Source organism: Labeo rohita, chromosome 12, assembly GCF_022985175.1.
Source record: "Labeo rohita strain BAU-BD-2019 chromosome 12, IGBB_LRoh.1.0, whole genome shotgun sequence".
Taxonomy (NCBI): domain Eukaryota; kingdom Metazoa; phylum Chordata; class Actinopteri; order Cypriniformes; family Cyprinidae; genus Labeo; species Labeo rohita.
In genome coordinates, this window is record NC_066880.1 from 13,329,111 (window position 1) to 13,344,815 (window position 15,705).

Here is a 15,705-nt window from a genome sequence, read left to right on the forward strand (position 1 = left end):
GGATATAAAATGCACATTTTTTGGACAAAGACATTTTTTTTGTAGAATGGCCTATATAAAAAGTAAACTTGTTTGTTTTACAGCATAATGACACCATGTAGTTTGTGTACTGAGCAGCCTGGACCCATTTAGACTTGATATAGAGAATTTCATCATGAGGAAGCACTCAAGTGTGCAACAGACAAGATTAGAAGGACTAGAACAAGTCCGCCAATACACATTTCCTTGTCAATCTATGGCTCAGACTCTGCAAGCTTAAACAAACAAACAGATGAATGGAGGCCTGTGGGTTGAGTTCACTATACCGGATAAAAAGGGCTGTTTCTGTTGTGACTGTACTGTTCCTGTCTGACGAGGGGATTCTTTCCTTTTCTCGCCTTTTGTAAAGGTGTCTTAGACATTCCAAAGTGCTACAAAGCCTCTACTTCCTAATTGTGGAATATTGTTTACAGAGGGCTCATTGAGGGACGGATTTAGTGTGCGGGCACGGCCCAAGAGGAGAAAGGATCTGTCAAAGCAGTCAGACAAGAATGATAACAAACACACTTCTTTTCACATATATACGTTGCTTAACTTTATTCATGTATTCTTTTTCGTTATGAAATTCACTATAATTACATATAGTACAATAATGGCTATTATTTTCTACAAAATGATCGTATAAATAATTTAAATGATGAAATTGAAAAAAATAAATACGCAATTCATTCTTTGTAACAGTCTTTTGGTCGGACAGAGAGCGCGGATCCGTTCTAGATCCACTCAGTGAGACCACACAGGTACAGTATGTACAAGTTGCTATTCATGGCAAGTTTGCTTACATAATAAAAATCCCTTCCAGTTGCTATTTCAAATACACAATTGAAAAATAAGCAAATATTATCAGCACTGATTTGAAAAAAAAAAAAAAAAGGTGGGGAAGTCACGAGCAGAACATGTTGAACAGTTTTCTTATCTCTTATCCTGTGTAAAATCAACATCCAGCCCACAATTTCAACGTTTGCTTCACTTATTTGTCTCACTTTTCCGGTCACGAGACAGGAAGGATGACATCTTTGCTGAAGACTTCAGTAATGGGTGTAGGTAACCTGCTAGCGATTGCAGATAGCTGAATATCTCCAAATGGTTTCCATTGAAGGAGGGTGCAGAAAGGTTCTTTGCCCGCGAGGAATCGCTGCAGATTCTTGCACACATGTGGGCCTCTTTTTCGGGTGTGCTAACAAACAGGAACTGACCATGTCTAGAGGAAATGGCTTTTTATGACTCAAATCCTAAACACAGGAATGGAACTATTTGGTAATTAGGACAAGTCACAGGAATATCGTTTGCGGTTCTTGACCTCCAGGGACTTGGACCGCGGAGGGCTGACACAACTTTTCGAACTCCTCGTAACTGCCAGTTCTGATCAGTTTCAGAGTTGCAGAAACTCACATGGTGACTGGCTCAGCTCCCCGGCCCTTCAAAAGGACTCGTCGGCTGGTAAAACTGACCAAGGTTAAGAATTCTGGGCCTCAGCGATCTGTCAACAGCGGCGTGTCTTTTGGGCCCGACACGGCTGGACGCTCAAATCATACGCTGCTCCAAATCTGGTACACAACCATTCAAATGAGCGCTGCGCAGTTAGCTTACCCTTTCAATGAACTTCAAACTCAAATTGAACTGCTTGAGCAAGAATATCACGAACTATCACATTCCCTGAACTAATCTCACATAACAGCATACGTCTTTCACTCAAGCGTCCATTAGTCCGCTGGCATTCTGTGATCAAACTGGGACTACTTCGGCACAGTGAGACATCTGAAATACATTGGAAACTTGTTGGCACGCCAACAAGTTTGTTATAAAGCTAACGCGTTTGTTCCTTCCCTTGAACTTGAGGATTGCAGTTTCTGAAAAATATGTGTGCATATGTATACAAGTGTATTTGTATGTGTGCAAGAGACAGTTTCTGTATCAGTCTGTATAATTTTTCCCCTCAGTACGAATTGCTGCTGACTGACGGCACTTTGCTGCGGTGCTTCTTATTGCGTCTGGGTTTCTTGGAGGGCGATTCTTTGACGTCCGATTGGTTGTGATGGCGAGTGTAGCGTTTGCACTTGCAAGACGTGACTACACGGATTTTGTATGTCCGATTTGGTCCGTTAGGACACTGGAGTTGTATCCTCTGGGTGCGGGAGTGTGCAGGAATGCAGCGGTAATCGGATGAGCTGCTTCTCCACCACTTTCCCCTTAGAATTGAGTTTGGCATCAGGTGAGCCGGAAGGCATTGACCAGAACACACCAGTTCTTTCACAGGTTTGACACTGCGACAAGATCCATCGGTAACGTAGCGGGTCGAACGCAGCTCGCGACAGCTTACTTCAGAGGCTCCTGGAAAAAAAGTGGAGAAGCAGAACAGATTAGTTAAATATTTACAAAACGAATGCATCTTAAATAAAACACAGCTACCAGAACTGGTATTTATTATAGCCTGTATAACATACTGGGTTTTGGATTATTCACAGCTACAATATACAAAACAGATTTTATGTTTTATGTTTTGTTATATACACAGGCATTAAGTAAATTTCCTGAATTTGACTTTGTTGTGTGTTTTGTTAGATTCCCAGAGAAGTTTGTTGTGTGTCCAGCCAGCAAGGAAATGCATGATAAAATCTGTTAATGTGAGTACAGTGTTTTTTATTAATCTGATTTGGATTTGGCTATCAGGTTCGAGGTTGGAATTGATGAGAATCTCCATCAATTAGAAACCCACAGACACTAAACACCAAACCAGATTGTTCTGAAACGAATGACTGCTTGTGAACCAGATCGAAAGACCTCAATAAGATGTTTTCATTAATATTTGGCATTTAAAGTGTCGTTAAAGAGATGAAACTGAGAATGGAAAGATCTGTTTCCTTCTTCGCCTCCCCCTCATGGAGAAGAACAAAGGATTTATGTGTGTGATGAGTTCAGGTTCTGCCTCCCTTGATTCTCAGAAAACCTGATCTGATGTTTTATGAGGAGCGGGATGAGAGCCAGAGGAAGAAGAACATATCTCAACATGACCCCACACTGACCACCGGAGAAACTACACCACACGTCACCCCGTCAAGAGCAGCACATGAGAGTGTGATGTCTTTCTCCACCCCCCAGCGAGCAAGTATAACGTACATGCTTGGCTTGATAACCGTTTCCTTATGGTGAAACTTAACATGATATTAGATATTTGAAATTATCTTGTATCTTTGGTTGACTTTGTGAGTGTCTCAATCTTTAATTACTTTTATTATTTATTGTTATTATCATATTTTCATTACTCCGTTCATGGAGGCTTGCTTGATATTATTTCTGGAAGTAATCGGTGTATTTATTTAGCTATAAATTTAGACATTCCAATTTCTCGCTCTAACACGCTTTCCAAGACTTTGCTGACTTGTGTTCTGGAAACAAGCAGTAAGAGACTTTTTTCTTAATTCTCACATTAACATATACATTCACACACACACAGTGTATATTGTTAGACCTGAATTCACAGTAGTTTTACTTTCCACAGGTGGGAGTCATTCTCTATCATGGCAATACCCTGAAGAAATGACCCCTTAGAATAACTTCTCACATTTTCAACTACCCCAAAACCATACTGTTGCAATTAGATGGTTATGGAAAGGCAGACCTTGTCTAATTATGTCAAATTGGGGATACGGCAACGAAAAAAGGGTTATCGAAGTTATCACTTGTGCTGGTGAAAAGGTGGAACGGCATGCATTCTTTCTGAACAACTATAGAGCTTTCATTTAAAAGCGGCCAGATCTATTTAGAGCCAATACAGGAATATCCAGTTTTGAGGAAGTAAATAATAATTATATGCGTAGCATACATGTATACCTTACAATATAAAATACAGAGTGAATTTTAAGTCATTGGTTGGAGAAGTGATCTGTTTAATGCTATTAACAACTTGTTAGAGCAAATTTAATTACAGATAGTTGACGTTTAGTTACCACATGAACTTTTTAGTTGCTACAGTCTGTCTATCTAGCGGAAATTGTCTAGTCATATTTGACACTAATTCCTTTTTAACACCTAATTTTCACACATTTAAAACACACAAACATGCATAAACTTACTAAAAGATACATATTCTTTTAAACTGCTAAGATTTAAGTAGTTGTTTAACAAAATAGCTGAAATAAAATTCAAAATAACTAAGTTAACTAATGCTATTAAGCTACCTGGAAGCTTATTAACTTTTAATTTTAAAAATAATAATAATAAAAATCTATTGGTGCAGTTTATTTAATATGTTGATACGGCCCAGTTTTTAAGAGAAAATAGCCCGCAAGTAATCTTAAAAGAAAAGTAAATAAATTAATTAAATCCACGTTCTGTCATATTTCAACTAGTACATATTTGTGTTGCTGTTGATTTGATAGAGCTCTGAAGTTTTTCCTTACCATAAGTGCGTGAGTTGGCGGATGACCTCCTTCCTCCGTTCTTAGCTCGGTTCATTGTGTTGTTATCAGAAAGTTGTATCTGCTCCTCGGGTCTATTCGTGTCCTCTGTGTATTCTGGGATAATTTCTGTAGCATCATTTTTTAAAGCTCTCCATCCGTGCGCAGCTGTGAAACATCCCTGTAGCAGCAGCAGCAGCAACAGCCGCGCGCCGCACTGCACGAGCGCTAGAGACACCTGCATACTGAAAGAGAGTACGAGACGTTCAGCGGGCAAACTCCGACCGGTTTTCTTCTCTCCGTGAGAGGCTTGCCTTTTTAAAGTACCACAGGTTTCGCAAAAACCCAGATAATTTAGCGCTTACACGAAGTGGGAGGGATTTAGCCAGAGCCGCTCATTCAGAAACTGATGGGGAGGAACGGGTAAGGTCAAACCTGGAGAGAGAAAAGTCCTTTTTTTTGTTTTTTTTTTAACCAGAAATGAGAGGGCATGTCTTTATTGCTGTGATTCAAACGGTGTCTTTTCTGTGTTCTTTGCTTAGAAAGGTACATTTACATACAGCCACTTAAAAGTCTGAACACGCCTTTTCAATAATAGCCTATATATAGCTTTATGTTAAAAGCAGTCAGTGTTTAAACTATCCAATGACTTGCTGATATGAATTTCCTTAAATGTTTTTAAAAAGAAAGTTTTGCTAGATAATCTTTTAGCAGGCGCAGTTTTGTAGTGTGAGAACGTGAACGTAACTTGTTTTTGTTTTGCTAGCGTATTTAGCCAGCGGTGAAATTTAAGTGCTGTGACTAAGCAAAAATTAGTTTTACGTTTTAAAATATTATATATATTTGTATGAACTTTTACTAACTGCAAATGTCTTGTTTTGACTTTCTTTGATTCTGTTTGTGGGTAAATATTTAAAGACACGTTAGCAATCTGACAGGATAAATTAAAGATGAATATGAATAAGCAGTGGGACACGCACCAGATTCAGATGCTTTGTGGCACATAACTGTCTCACATCGCTTTGTACAAACACTGCCCTCTTGAGGGAGCCAAACAAACACCTTGAAAGGATATTATTTCCTAATTCTGGCATATAGTTACAACGGGGCTAAAGGCACCCCCTAAGAAAAAAAAAGCACAGTGTGCTTTTCACTGCGCCCAAAGTGTATGATTGCAGAAAAATACATACGTTTGTATTGAACATTAATGGAGCAACAGATCTTGTGTGAAAAATCATACAAGTCGTTTATTTTGTTTAAAAATCTCATAAATGTATGAAGTGGCAAGGGGGAACTTTTACCCCACAGTATTGATGCAAATACTTTAGCTAAAATAATGTTTTTTAAATAATGTATAAGTTAGTACTTGTTCAAAACAATCACTTTTTTCTGCTTATTTTCACATATATATATATATATATATATATAATTTAATTGTTAAGTAAATATACTGTCATTATAAAACATATATTTTAAAATACAGAAACAAAATCATTTTAAAATTCTGAAAGCATTGAAGGAGATCCCATAATAATTTAATATAGATTTACAGTAGTAAAAACAAATGTTAAATGTTAATTATTGTGCATACTTTTGCATACTCTTTTTTTTGTAAAACTGCTGTTTTAATTATCTTAAAATGTAAAATCATTAAGAAGACCTTTGTCTCAAGATGCATTGAATAATTGTAGCGATTCTCATTTGCCACTTAAATCTACAACATTTTAAAAAACATCAAATGTTAAATCAAGTAAGCACAGAATCGACTTTGTGCTGCTGCCCGCGATCGCATGAAGGATCAGACAGATTTGCACGTGCATCTTGAAAAGCGTATGTTTTAGAAAGTGCCATCTAGTGGTTTAAAGGAAAATAATATCAAAGGCACCTTTTACCCCGGGTGCACCTTTAGCCCCGTTGTACCCTACATGTTCTGGTTTTCCTGTTGATTAGGCTAAACAAAGTATAGAAAATGTGTCAGTATGCTTGAAACTGCTTGAGCAACAACTTAACACTACTGCTATTCTGACACAACGTGCACACCAGTCGTTAAAGTTTAGAAACCATTTTAGCTGAAAGAGTCTAATCTATTGTGACTCTTCTTTTCGTCCTGTAATCATGAAGATCACAATGTCCACCACAAGACTAGTCTGATTGTAGCCTGTGTTCTTTCCCTGTCATTCACTGGCTGTTTTTATATCTCTTTGGGTTCGCAGGCATGCTTTATAAAGATAGCAGCTTGTGCGTAAATAACACTTCGATGTGTTCCAGATTTACAAGGGCTGCAAGAGATATTTTTACAAAGAAGAAAAAAAGGTAACAATGTCAAAGCCACATAAACAAAGCATTTAACTCATCTGAACTGACAGGGCTGAACTCAATGCAATTGAAATGCAAACATACTGACTTGCAGCTGAGCATTAAAAGTTTTCAGATAAGATGGAACTGGGTCAAAGTTGAGCAAAGATGTTAAAAAAGCTCTGCTAATACTTTTTTTGCCCCCCTGATTCATATATATAAAACATTTAATGCTATTGCTTACGTCTTTAAATTTATAATCATGGTTCAAAGTGTCCAAACTTGTACTTTTTTGTTGCCTCATTTATTTGCAGTTCCTTACATGTGTAATAATAAAGTGGGGAAATTATGTTGTATCTGTGATAAATATTGTCATTTTTTACACAGAACTAGAGTCAGCAAACAGATTAATGGATACTCTAAGGGATGTAGTTGTGATAACATTTCACAAAGCCTGCCAAGAGGACACATCGATGTAATAATTGGTAAATGGAGCCGTTTTGCACCAAAACATCAGCTATTTCCTGATTCAGATGCGTAGATTACATTATTTTAAACTGTCCTGAGGACTGAAGTTCCATTTAGAAACCCAGCTCTTACAAATATTATTATAAATGAAGCATCTGTGCAATGTTACGGAAGAAAAAAATAGTTACAGATCATTTTTTTATCCATGATTTATAAAGTACAGCTCCCCTGCAGCTCATGAACATATAATCTTACAGTAATGCTTTACTTCTCATTCTGCCAAGTCATTTGCATTTGTTATTATTAGCACATTTTTTATACTGAAAACAATAGTTTTACAGAAATAGCAGCACATTAGATGTTTAAATAAGCCATGACTGGCTGAATCATACTGAGAGTGCTTCCAGGTCTAAATCATGTCTTTAAAGAGTTCATCTGAGTTTAAAAGAGCAGTAGAAACCTCAGCTGTGGTTTCACAGTGCGCCTGGGCAATGCTTGCTGACCACTGGGTCCATGTGTTAACCGCTCTCTAACCACTTAACGTAGAGTTGCTGCCACAAGGGCATTTGTAAACACTGCTCACCTAACATATTATTCAGCCTATTTATCCATTGATGATTACTACAACATAAGCTCAGAGGTTGGCGGTGTAGTTGCAACTAGAATGATCAGAAGCTAAGCTATTAAATTCATTCTGGTGGGGGTTATGAACAAATGGGATTTGTGGGAGAAAGACATGGACATTGCATATGACTTCAGTAGTTGTGAGAGAGTCTTACTGGGAAATATTGTGCGTCATTGTTCTCTGATTCACTTTGTTACAATCATGATTGCTTGTTTTTCATTATTATCTATTTATTTAATCAAATCTGGTCCAGGATTACTGGAAGTGAGATTTAGCAGAACAACATCACATGTTGTAATGATTTGGTATTGTAATTTACACTGTGCACTGTGATACCATGTTTGTTTAATCTTAAAGGAATAGTTTACCCAAAAGTGAAAATTAGCTGAAAATGTACTCACCCTCAGGCCATCCAAAGTCTATATGAGTTTGACTGGATAAATACATCAAGGCATTTTAACGTCCGGCTTCTATCTATAACAATGCTTCCTATTGTGAAGAAGTTTATCTGCTGTTGTCCTCTTATGTCAAAATCCACTAACATATTTGTTTAAAACTGTCTTGGACTGTTTTTGCTTGTAAACAATACTTGATCAGTGCATATTTCTCTCCTGATTCAGATGAGATGAGTGTTTCACTGGAGAAAGCAATATTATGGATGTTAAAACGTCTTAATGATGGATTTGTTTATTACATACTTTGTTTATTGCATACATCTTTTCACTCTGAAAGACATTATTTGATGGACTTACTTGTGGATTGTTTTGATGTTTTTATCAGGTGTTTGGACTCTCATTCTGACGGCGCCCATTCACTGCACAGGATCCACTGCTGAGCAAGTGATGTAATGCTACATTTTTCCAATCTGTTATGAAGAACTCATCTATATCTTGGATAATCTGAGGGTAAGTACATTTTCAGTGAACTGCCATTTCATTCTAAAGTAGTCAGTGACATTATTACTGCTTTTTTTTCATACATAAAATACATTAAAATAAATATTCATTTTATTTAAGTTATTCAATAATTATATATATAAATGATAATTCACATTTAAATATTACATTGAATTAAAAATATAATCTGTTTTTCTATATATCTATCTAAATAATTAACATTTTAAAATAATTTACAATTACAGTTGAGGTCAAAAGTTTACATACACCTGCAGAATCTGCAAAATGTTAATTATTTCACATAAACAAAATGCATGTTATTTTTTATGTAAAACTAACCTGAATAAGATATTTCACATAAAAGACTGTTACATATAGTCCACAAGAAAAAAATAATATTTGAATTTATAAAAATGACCCTGTTTAAAAGTTTACGTACACTTCATTCTTAATACTGTCTTATTACATAAATGATAAACAGCTGGTTTGTGTGTGTGTGTGTTTTGTTTGTTTGTTTGTTTGTTTGTTTGTTTAGTAATAGTTTTCATGAATCCCTTGTTTGTCCTGAACAGTTAAACTGCCCGCTGTTCTTCAGAAAAATCCTTCAGCTCCCAAAATCTTTGGTTTTCCAGCATCTTTTGTGTTTTTAAACCCTTTCCAACAATGACTGTACGATTTTGAGATCCATCTTTTCACACTGAGGACAACTGAGGACGATAATGCAACTATTACAGAAGGTTCAAACACTCACTGATGCTCCAGAAGGAAAAACGATGCATTAAGACTTTGGTGTAAACTTTTGGACATGATGAAGATGTGTACATTTTTCTTATTTTGCCTAAATATCATATTTTTTACATTTAGTACTGCCCTTCAGAAGCTACAGAAGATTCTTACATGTTTCCCAGAAGATAAAATAAGTTCAATTTACCCTGATCTTCAAAGTTTTCACGTCCCCGGCTCTTAATGCATTGTGTTTCATTCTGAAGCATCAGTGAGCGTTTGAACCTTCTGTAATAGTTGCATATGAGTCCCTCAGTTGTCCTCGGTGTGAAAAGATGGATCTTAAAATCATGCAGTCATTGTTAGAAAGGGTTCAAATACACAAAAATGCAGAAAAAAAAACCCCAATTTGTGGCACCTGAAGGATTTTTCTGAAGAACAGCGGGACTCATGAACGACTATCACTAAACAAAAAAAAAAAAAAACACAGCTATGAATCATTCAGGTAACAACACATATGTGAAATATCTTATTCAGGTTGGTACTAAATAAAAAATAACATGCATTTTGAATGATCCCTATTATTTAGGTAAAATAATGAACATTTTGCAGATTCTCCAAGGTGTATGTAAACATTTGACCTTTAACTGTAAATATTGCATTTTAATCTTTTCTCATTGTGATGGTATTAATCTTATTTTAATGAGTATTAATACCTATCAGCATTGTACTTGTAATAGATAGAGAGTGTGAAATGTCACTTGATTTCAGAAGATTTTTTGTATGTTGTAATCTTTGACGGAAAACCCAAAATATGTGTATCGGTAATTCATGTGATGTTTGGACCAAAATGCCGTTTTAATTGTGCATGAATCACTCTTTCATTGGGTGTTAGTTTTCAGAGTGAAAGTTTCTCAGGAAGTGACTGTTAAAAATCTAAATTTTAATAGCTGAAACGCTCAGTGGTTTTGTGCTTTTCTGATGAAGCGTCATCGTTTCCCAGAATGCTCGAGAAAGGTGCGTTAATTAGCCATGAACGTATAAAAAGGCTCAGCTGCTGAGCACGCAGGAATTTATTTGGGTTCAAAAAGAGGGAGGGAAAAAGGAAGTTATTTCAAGAGCATGTTTCAAAAAGCTCCACAAGTTTGCTTTTTTATGGGATCAATAAAACCAGATAACAAGCATGTGAAAATAATCTTGCTCTCTGGTATCTAATCTAATAAAGACTAATTATAAGCAGGACCAATAAACAGGGTCATGCCACTGGCTGTCATGTGATGGTAGCTGATGATGGAGTAGCAGGGAAGATATTCCCACCGGCCACCCACGCTGACGAAACTGTGCTGAGAAAATAAACCTGCTTTGGGAAGGGACAGGTTTCGGACACCTCACGGTGTGGACTTTCCTTCCGTCTGTTTTTGTCGAAGCTGTCGATTTGTAACGGGTGGCCAAAGACAACAGACATGCACGTAAATCCTCCTTTGTGCTGATATATCATTACAACCTTCTTCGGTTTGGTTTCCTTTAAGTCAGACGTCACTCTAAAAGGTCATTTTTGTTGTCAGCATACCAAGCTATTTGTGTTATTGTGAAGAAAATTCGTAGTTTTAGTGTTAATGTGTTTAGAGCTTCCAAAGCTTCCGAAACATTGAATATTTACAGTTGATTTATGCTATTTTGGATTTCTGGCGCCGAAATCGAGACTTAAGTGTCTTCCAAAACTAGCAAATGGATTAATACATGACCTTGCGAATAAAGGTCAAATGTGAAGTCTGTTCTGCATGATCTCATGTTTCTCTTTTGTATCTTAGCTTTGGCTGCATTTGTGTATCGATACACAGCTGAAGATCCTTTTTCATGTGGTTTTTGTGTCTGTGGCTAATTAGAGATCATTACAGTTGATCTCCCGCAACAATGAAGTAGTGCTTTAGATGTGTCTTATTTGTTGTTCTACACGACTAGGAACAAGTATTTCACAACTGAAATCAAACAATGCCTCTGGAAAAATAACAGCGCATCCAGCTTTCTTCCCGTTCGCTTCCAAATCAAACACTCCCACCAGTATCTCACCAGCGATCTGAGTTGGACCTTGAGGAGCCGTGCGGCCATATTCTGCTGTTCTTTACATGACAGTTCTTTAATAGATATCAGACGCACTTGGCAAGGCCCCGCAGGAACGACACAACAGCAGAGTGCAGGAAGATGAAACGAGCAACACCACTGCGGGCACAAGTGCTTGGAAGAGGATCTGAAGCCTATCCATTCCAAGAATGTTCTCTCCCATATTTCCCAATAATTAGTGCTGCTCCACAGATGTTCCTTTTTTTCTTAAGTTTTCATTATGGGAGCATGCAGTGAAATGGGACAAAAAAAAGTTGAAAAAAGGGAAACGTCATATGCTTTTCATTTAAGCCGGTCATTAATGAGGACGATAAAGAAAGAAAGGGGATATCATTTATAAGACGTGCCATTAATAATGAGATTTTCAAAAGATTAGTTCTTAGATTAGTTGTTGCTAAAATGGAGATCTTCTGCCAAACTATCTGTACGGAATTTGGTCAAGTCCAACTGAATAACATGCTAAAATGTTTAGACAATGTTTGTTAAAATATGAAACAAAATAATAATTATTTATTATGTATTAATTCAACATATTTACACAGACACACGCATGACATTAACGTAGTTCATCTAAAGATTCTAATTTTGAAAAATTTTAATCAAATGCTTCAAAAACTAAAGTTAAAATATATAAATACATTAAAGTTATAGTATACAGAATAATAAATACATGAAAAATCGTACAATTTCATAAAAAAATTATTAAGTTAAATCTATCTATAATCTATGTAGCATCATTACATATCATTATATCACTATATATATATATATATATATATAGTATTGTGTTAGTTTTAGAACAACTTTGAAAGGTTTTGATTCACTTAAAATGTTATACACACACACATTATACACACACACACACACACATGTGTTTTTGTGAATTGTGGGGACTTTCCATAGACTTCTATAGATTTTATACTGACCAAACGATATTGTCTATCCCCTAACCCAACCCTAACCCTAAACCTAGCCCTCACAGAAAACATGTTTGCATCGTTACACTTTCAGATAAACATCATTTACTATTTTTAATCATTTTTTAACATGATTTTAACATTATTTTGACACAATGTCAAAAAATTCAGGTTTTACTATCCTTGTGGGGACGTTTGGTCCCCACAATGTAGCAAAAACAAGTACAAACGTGTGTGTGTGTGTGTGTGTGTGTGTGTGTGTGTTAAAGAGTATAAATATTTTTTCAATAATTTGATATATATCAAAGATAATTTACATTTAAATATTAAATTTCATGAAAAAATCATTTAAATTTAATTCTATCTATTTATCTATCTATATGTTTATTTATTTAAATTTATTTAAATGAAAATATGTAAGTATACATCAAAATAATTTACATTTAAATATATTAAATACATTTATATATATATATATATATATATATATATATATATATATATATATGAAATATGGTTTTTTTTTTTAATTTTTATCACACACACACACACACACACACACACACACACACACATATATACACAGTTTTATTCAAATTTAAATATTACATTTATTTTAAATGTATATTTTAGTATACATCATATACATAAAATAATTTACATTTAAATATTACATTTATTTTAAAAACTATTTACCTATCTATCAATACATTTACTTATTTTAATTTACTTAAATGATAATTACATTTACATTTAAATATTACATCTTATTTTTAAAAGTCATATATATATATATATATATATATATTAAAAATATTACACTTTTCACATTTCAGTTGAAATGAAAATAAAAAATAAAATTATTCAAATGTAAATATTAGTTATTTTAATTTTACATATATTGATTTATTTGATTGATTTATCTGTGAAAACCCCAGCCTGCTATCTATAAATGTATTTATTTTAATTTATTTTAATTAAAATATTTAAGTATATATATTTATTCAAATTTAAATATTAAATTTATGTTAATTTTATTTTATTTTGTATTAAAATATTTTAGTATATATCAAAATAATTTACATTTAAATATTACATTTTAATGAAACAATCTATCTATCTATCTATCTATCTATCTATCTGTCTATCTATATGCATGACCTTTAAGAACTAATTAAATTTTTCCAGTTAAAATAAAAAACAACAACATTTAAAATATTGCATTTTTATTCAAATTTAAATATTACATTTATTTTAATTTTATATATATATTGATTTAATTGGAAACTGCAATCTGTGAACATCCCAGCCTGCTCTGTCTTTCTGCTGTGTTTCTCCTCCGGGTCTGGTTCTGTGGTCCTGCATGGTTTTGTGAGTGTGACAGGGAGGAGCCCCTGGACAGCATTCTCAAAGGACCCCACAGCTGGGCTCGGGTAATTGCTGTGTGCACAGGGTCATGGAAAGAGATCAGCTCTAATGTCAGACCAATTGATTTGAGTATTTTCAGTGATCCTTGAGGATACATGAAGTCTGAGCTGGTCATCCCAGGTGCGCCGAACAAATGCTAAAGGACCTCAAAGGCCATTCGCATTTGAAATTGTCCTTTGTGATTCTGTGACAGAGTACAGTATGTATTTGTGTCAAAAGAAAGTATTATGTTAGTGTGCGAGTCATGGTACAAGGAGCAGAGGACCCAAGAGGGAGACAGATTTATGGAAGCGTTTGTCTCCATCTGTTGGAGACAGACCATAAACTCTCCATAAAGCATCTTTCAGATATGTTTCTAATTTATGAATAAACAGAGTGCATAAATAATATACATACTGTACTTCCATAAATGCATAAATATTCTGACCCTAAACCTTGACCCTGCACTTATATTTTATAATGATCTCTTCAACAAATATATAACACGCAGTAAAACATGACACCATGCACATTAAATCTAGTTGCGGATGTAGTGAAGTCATTCATGTGCTCAGTTTTGTAGATTTGCTGAGGCAAGTCAAATGTTGCATTGAAGTCTGTCCACAGCTGAACGTTACCCTATTTATCTCTGTTACCTAACAGGAGTAATTAGGGGCTGTTGTGAGCGCTTTTTCATGTGCCCCATTCTGTTGTAATCAAAGACCGCAGAGGCCCAAAGACATGGACTGCTTGCAACACACGAGGAGAACTAATAGGGTATTGTCATGCAAACTACCCTTGTACATGAAAAATGAGACCCTCTCATGCTCTAGGAGGAAATGCAAAAATAATTTATTATTGCATTGAGCAATATGAAGCAATGAAAAGCTATATTAAATGGTGCTTTTTCTGGCGGCTTTGGAGTTTGGAGAGACAATAGTAGAAAAATAGAAGTGGGAAAAAATGTGTTAGCAAGGTTGAAGATACTTTTTACAGTTTCTTAAAGCATGAAGTGTTTATGCTTTAAGACATTTACAATGTTACAAATGTTTTAGATTTATAAATAAATTCTGTTCTTTTGAATTTTCTACTCAGCAAATAATAAAAAAGTATCACATTTTCAAAAACAAAGCAGCAAAACTGTTTCAGCATTGATAATAATAGGAGATGTTTCTTGTGCACCAAATAAACAAAATAGATTGATTTCTAAAGTATCATGATACTCTGAAAACTGGGTTAATGGCTGCTGAAAATTCATTTATAAAATATATTAAAATGAAAACATCATTTTAATTATGAAATAATAATATTTCATAATATTATATTTAGTTCATATCATTATATTATTTTCATCAAATAATTGTAGCCTTAGTGAGCATACAATTTCCTTCAAAAGGCTTTTTATAGAAGTTAATTAATATATAAATGTAACTTAGAATATGTAGTTGTAAGTCTGAATATAAAAATAAAATCTTAATATATAAATGTAAATAATGAATATATAGAAGTAAATCTGAATATATAATTGTCTGAATATATAAATGTAAAATTGCAATATAGATGTTTGAATTATATAAATGTAAATTATTTGTGTGTGTGTGTGTGTGTGTGTGTTTGCATGTGTCTGTGTAAACCATGAATATATAGTCATAATTCTGAATATATAAATGTAAAATGTGAATATAATTCTGAAAATACAAATGGTAAATTGCAATATGTAGATGTAAGTTTGAATATATAAATGTAAATTGTTAATGTGTGTGTGTATGCATGTATATATATATATATATATATATATATATATATATATAAATCAT

At 34.4% G+C, this 15,705-nt stretch overlaps 1 protein-coding gene across 1 annotated transcript; it reads right to left on the minus strand.

Moving 5' to 3' along the window:
- Positions 1 to 892: 892 nt before the first annotated feature.
- sost (sclerostin) lies at positions 893 to 4,766 on the minus strand. The gene is made up of 2 exons (XM_051124278.1): positions 4,440 to 4,766; positions 893 to 2,370 (listed from the first exon to the last, which is right to left on the minus strand). The coding sequence occupies exons 1-2, from the start codon at positions 4,678 to 4,680 to the stop codon at positions 1,976 to 1,978; spliced, it is 636 nt and encodes a 211-aa protein (XP_050980235.1). The 5' UTR covers positions 4,681 to 4,766; the 3' UTR covers positions 893 to 1,975.
- Positions 4,767 to 15,705: the final 10,939 nt, after the last annotated feature.

Excerpts from the sequence above, each read along its gene's own strand:
- sost (XM_051124278.1), bottom strand. The coding sequence starts at position 4,680 with ATGCAGGTGTCTCTAGCGCTCGTGCAGTGCGGCGCGCGGCTGTTGCTG. Across the intron at positions 2,371-4,439 it reads CGCCAACTCACGCACTTATG|GAGCCTCTGAAGTAAGCTGT; the intron begins GTAAGGAAAAAC and ends CTTTTTTTCCAG.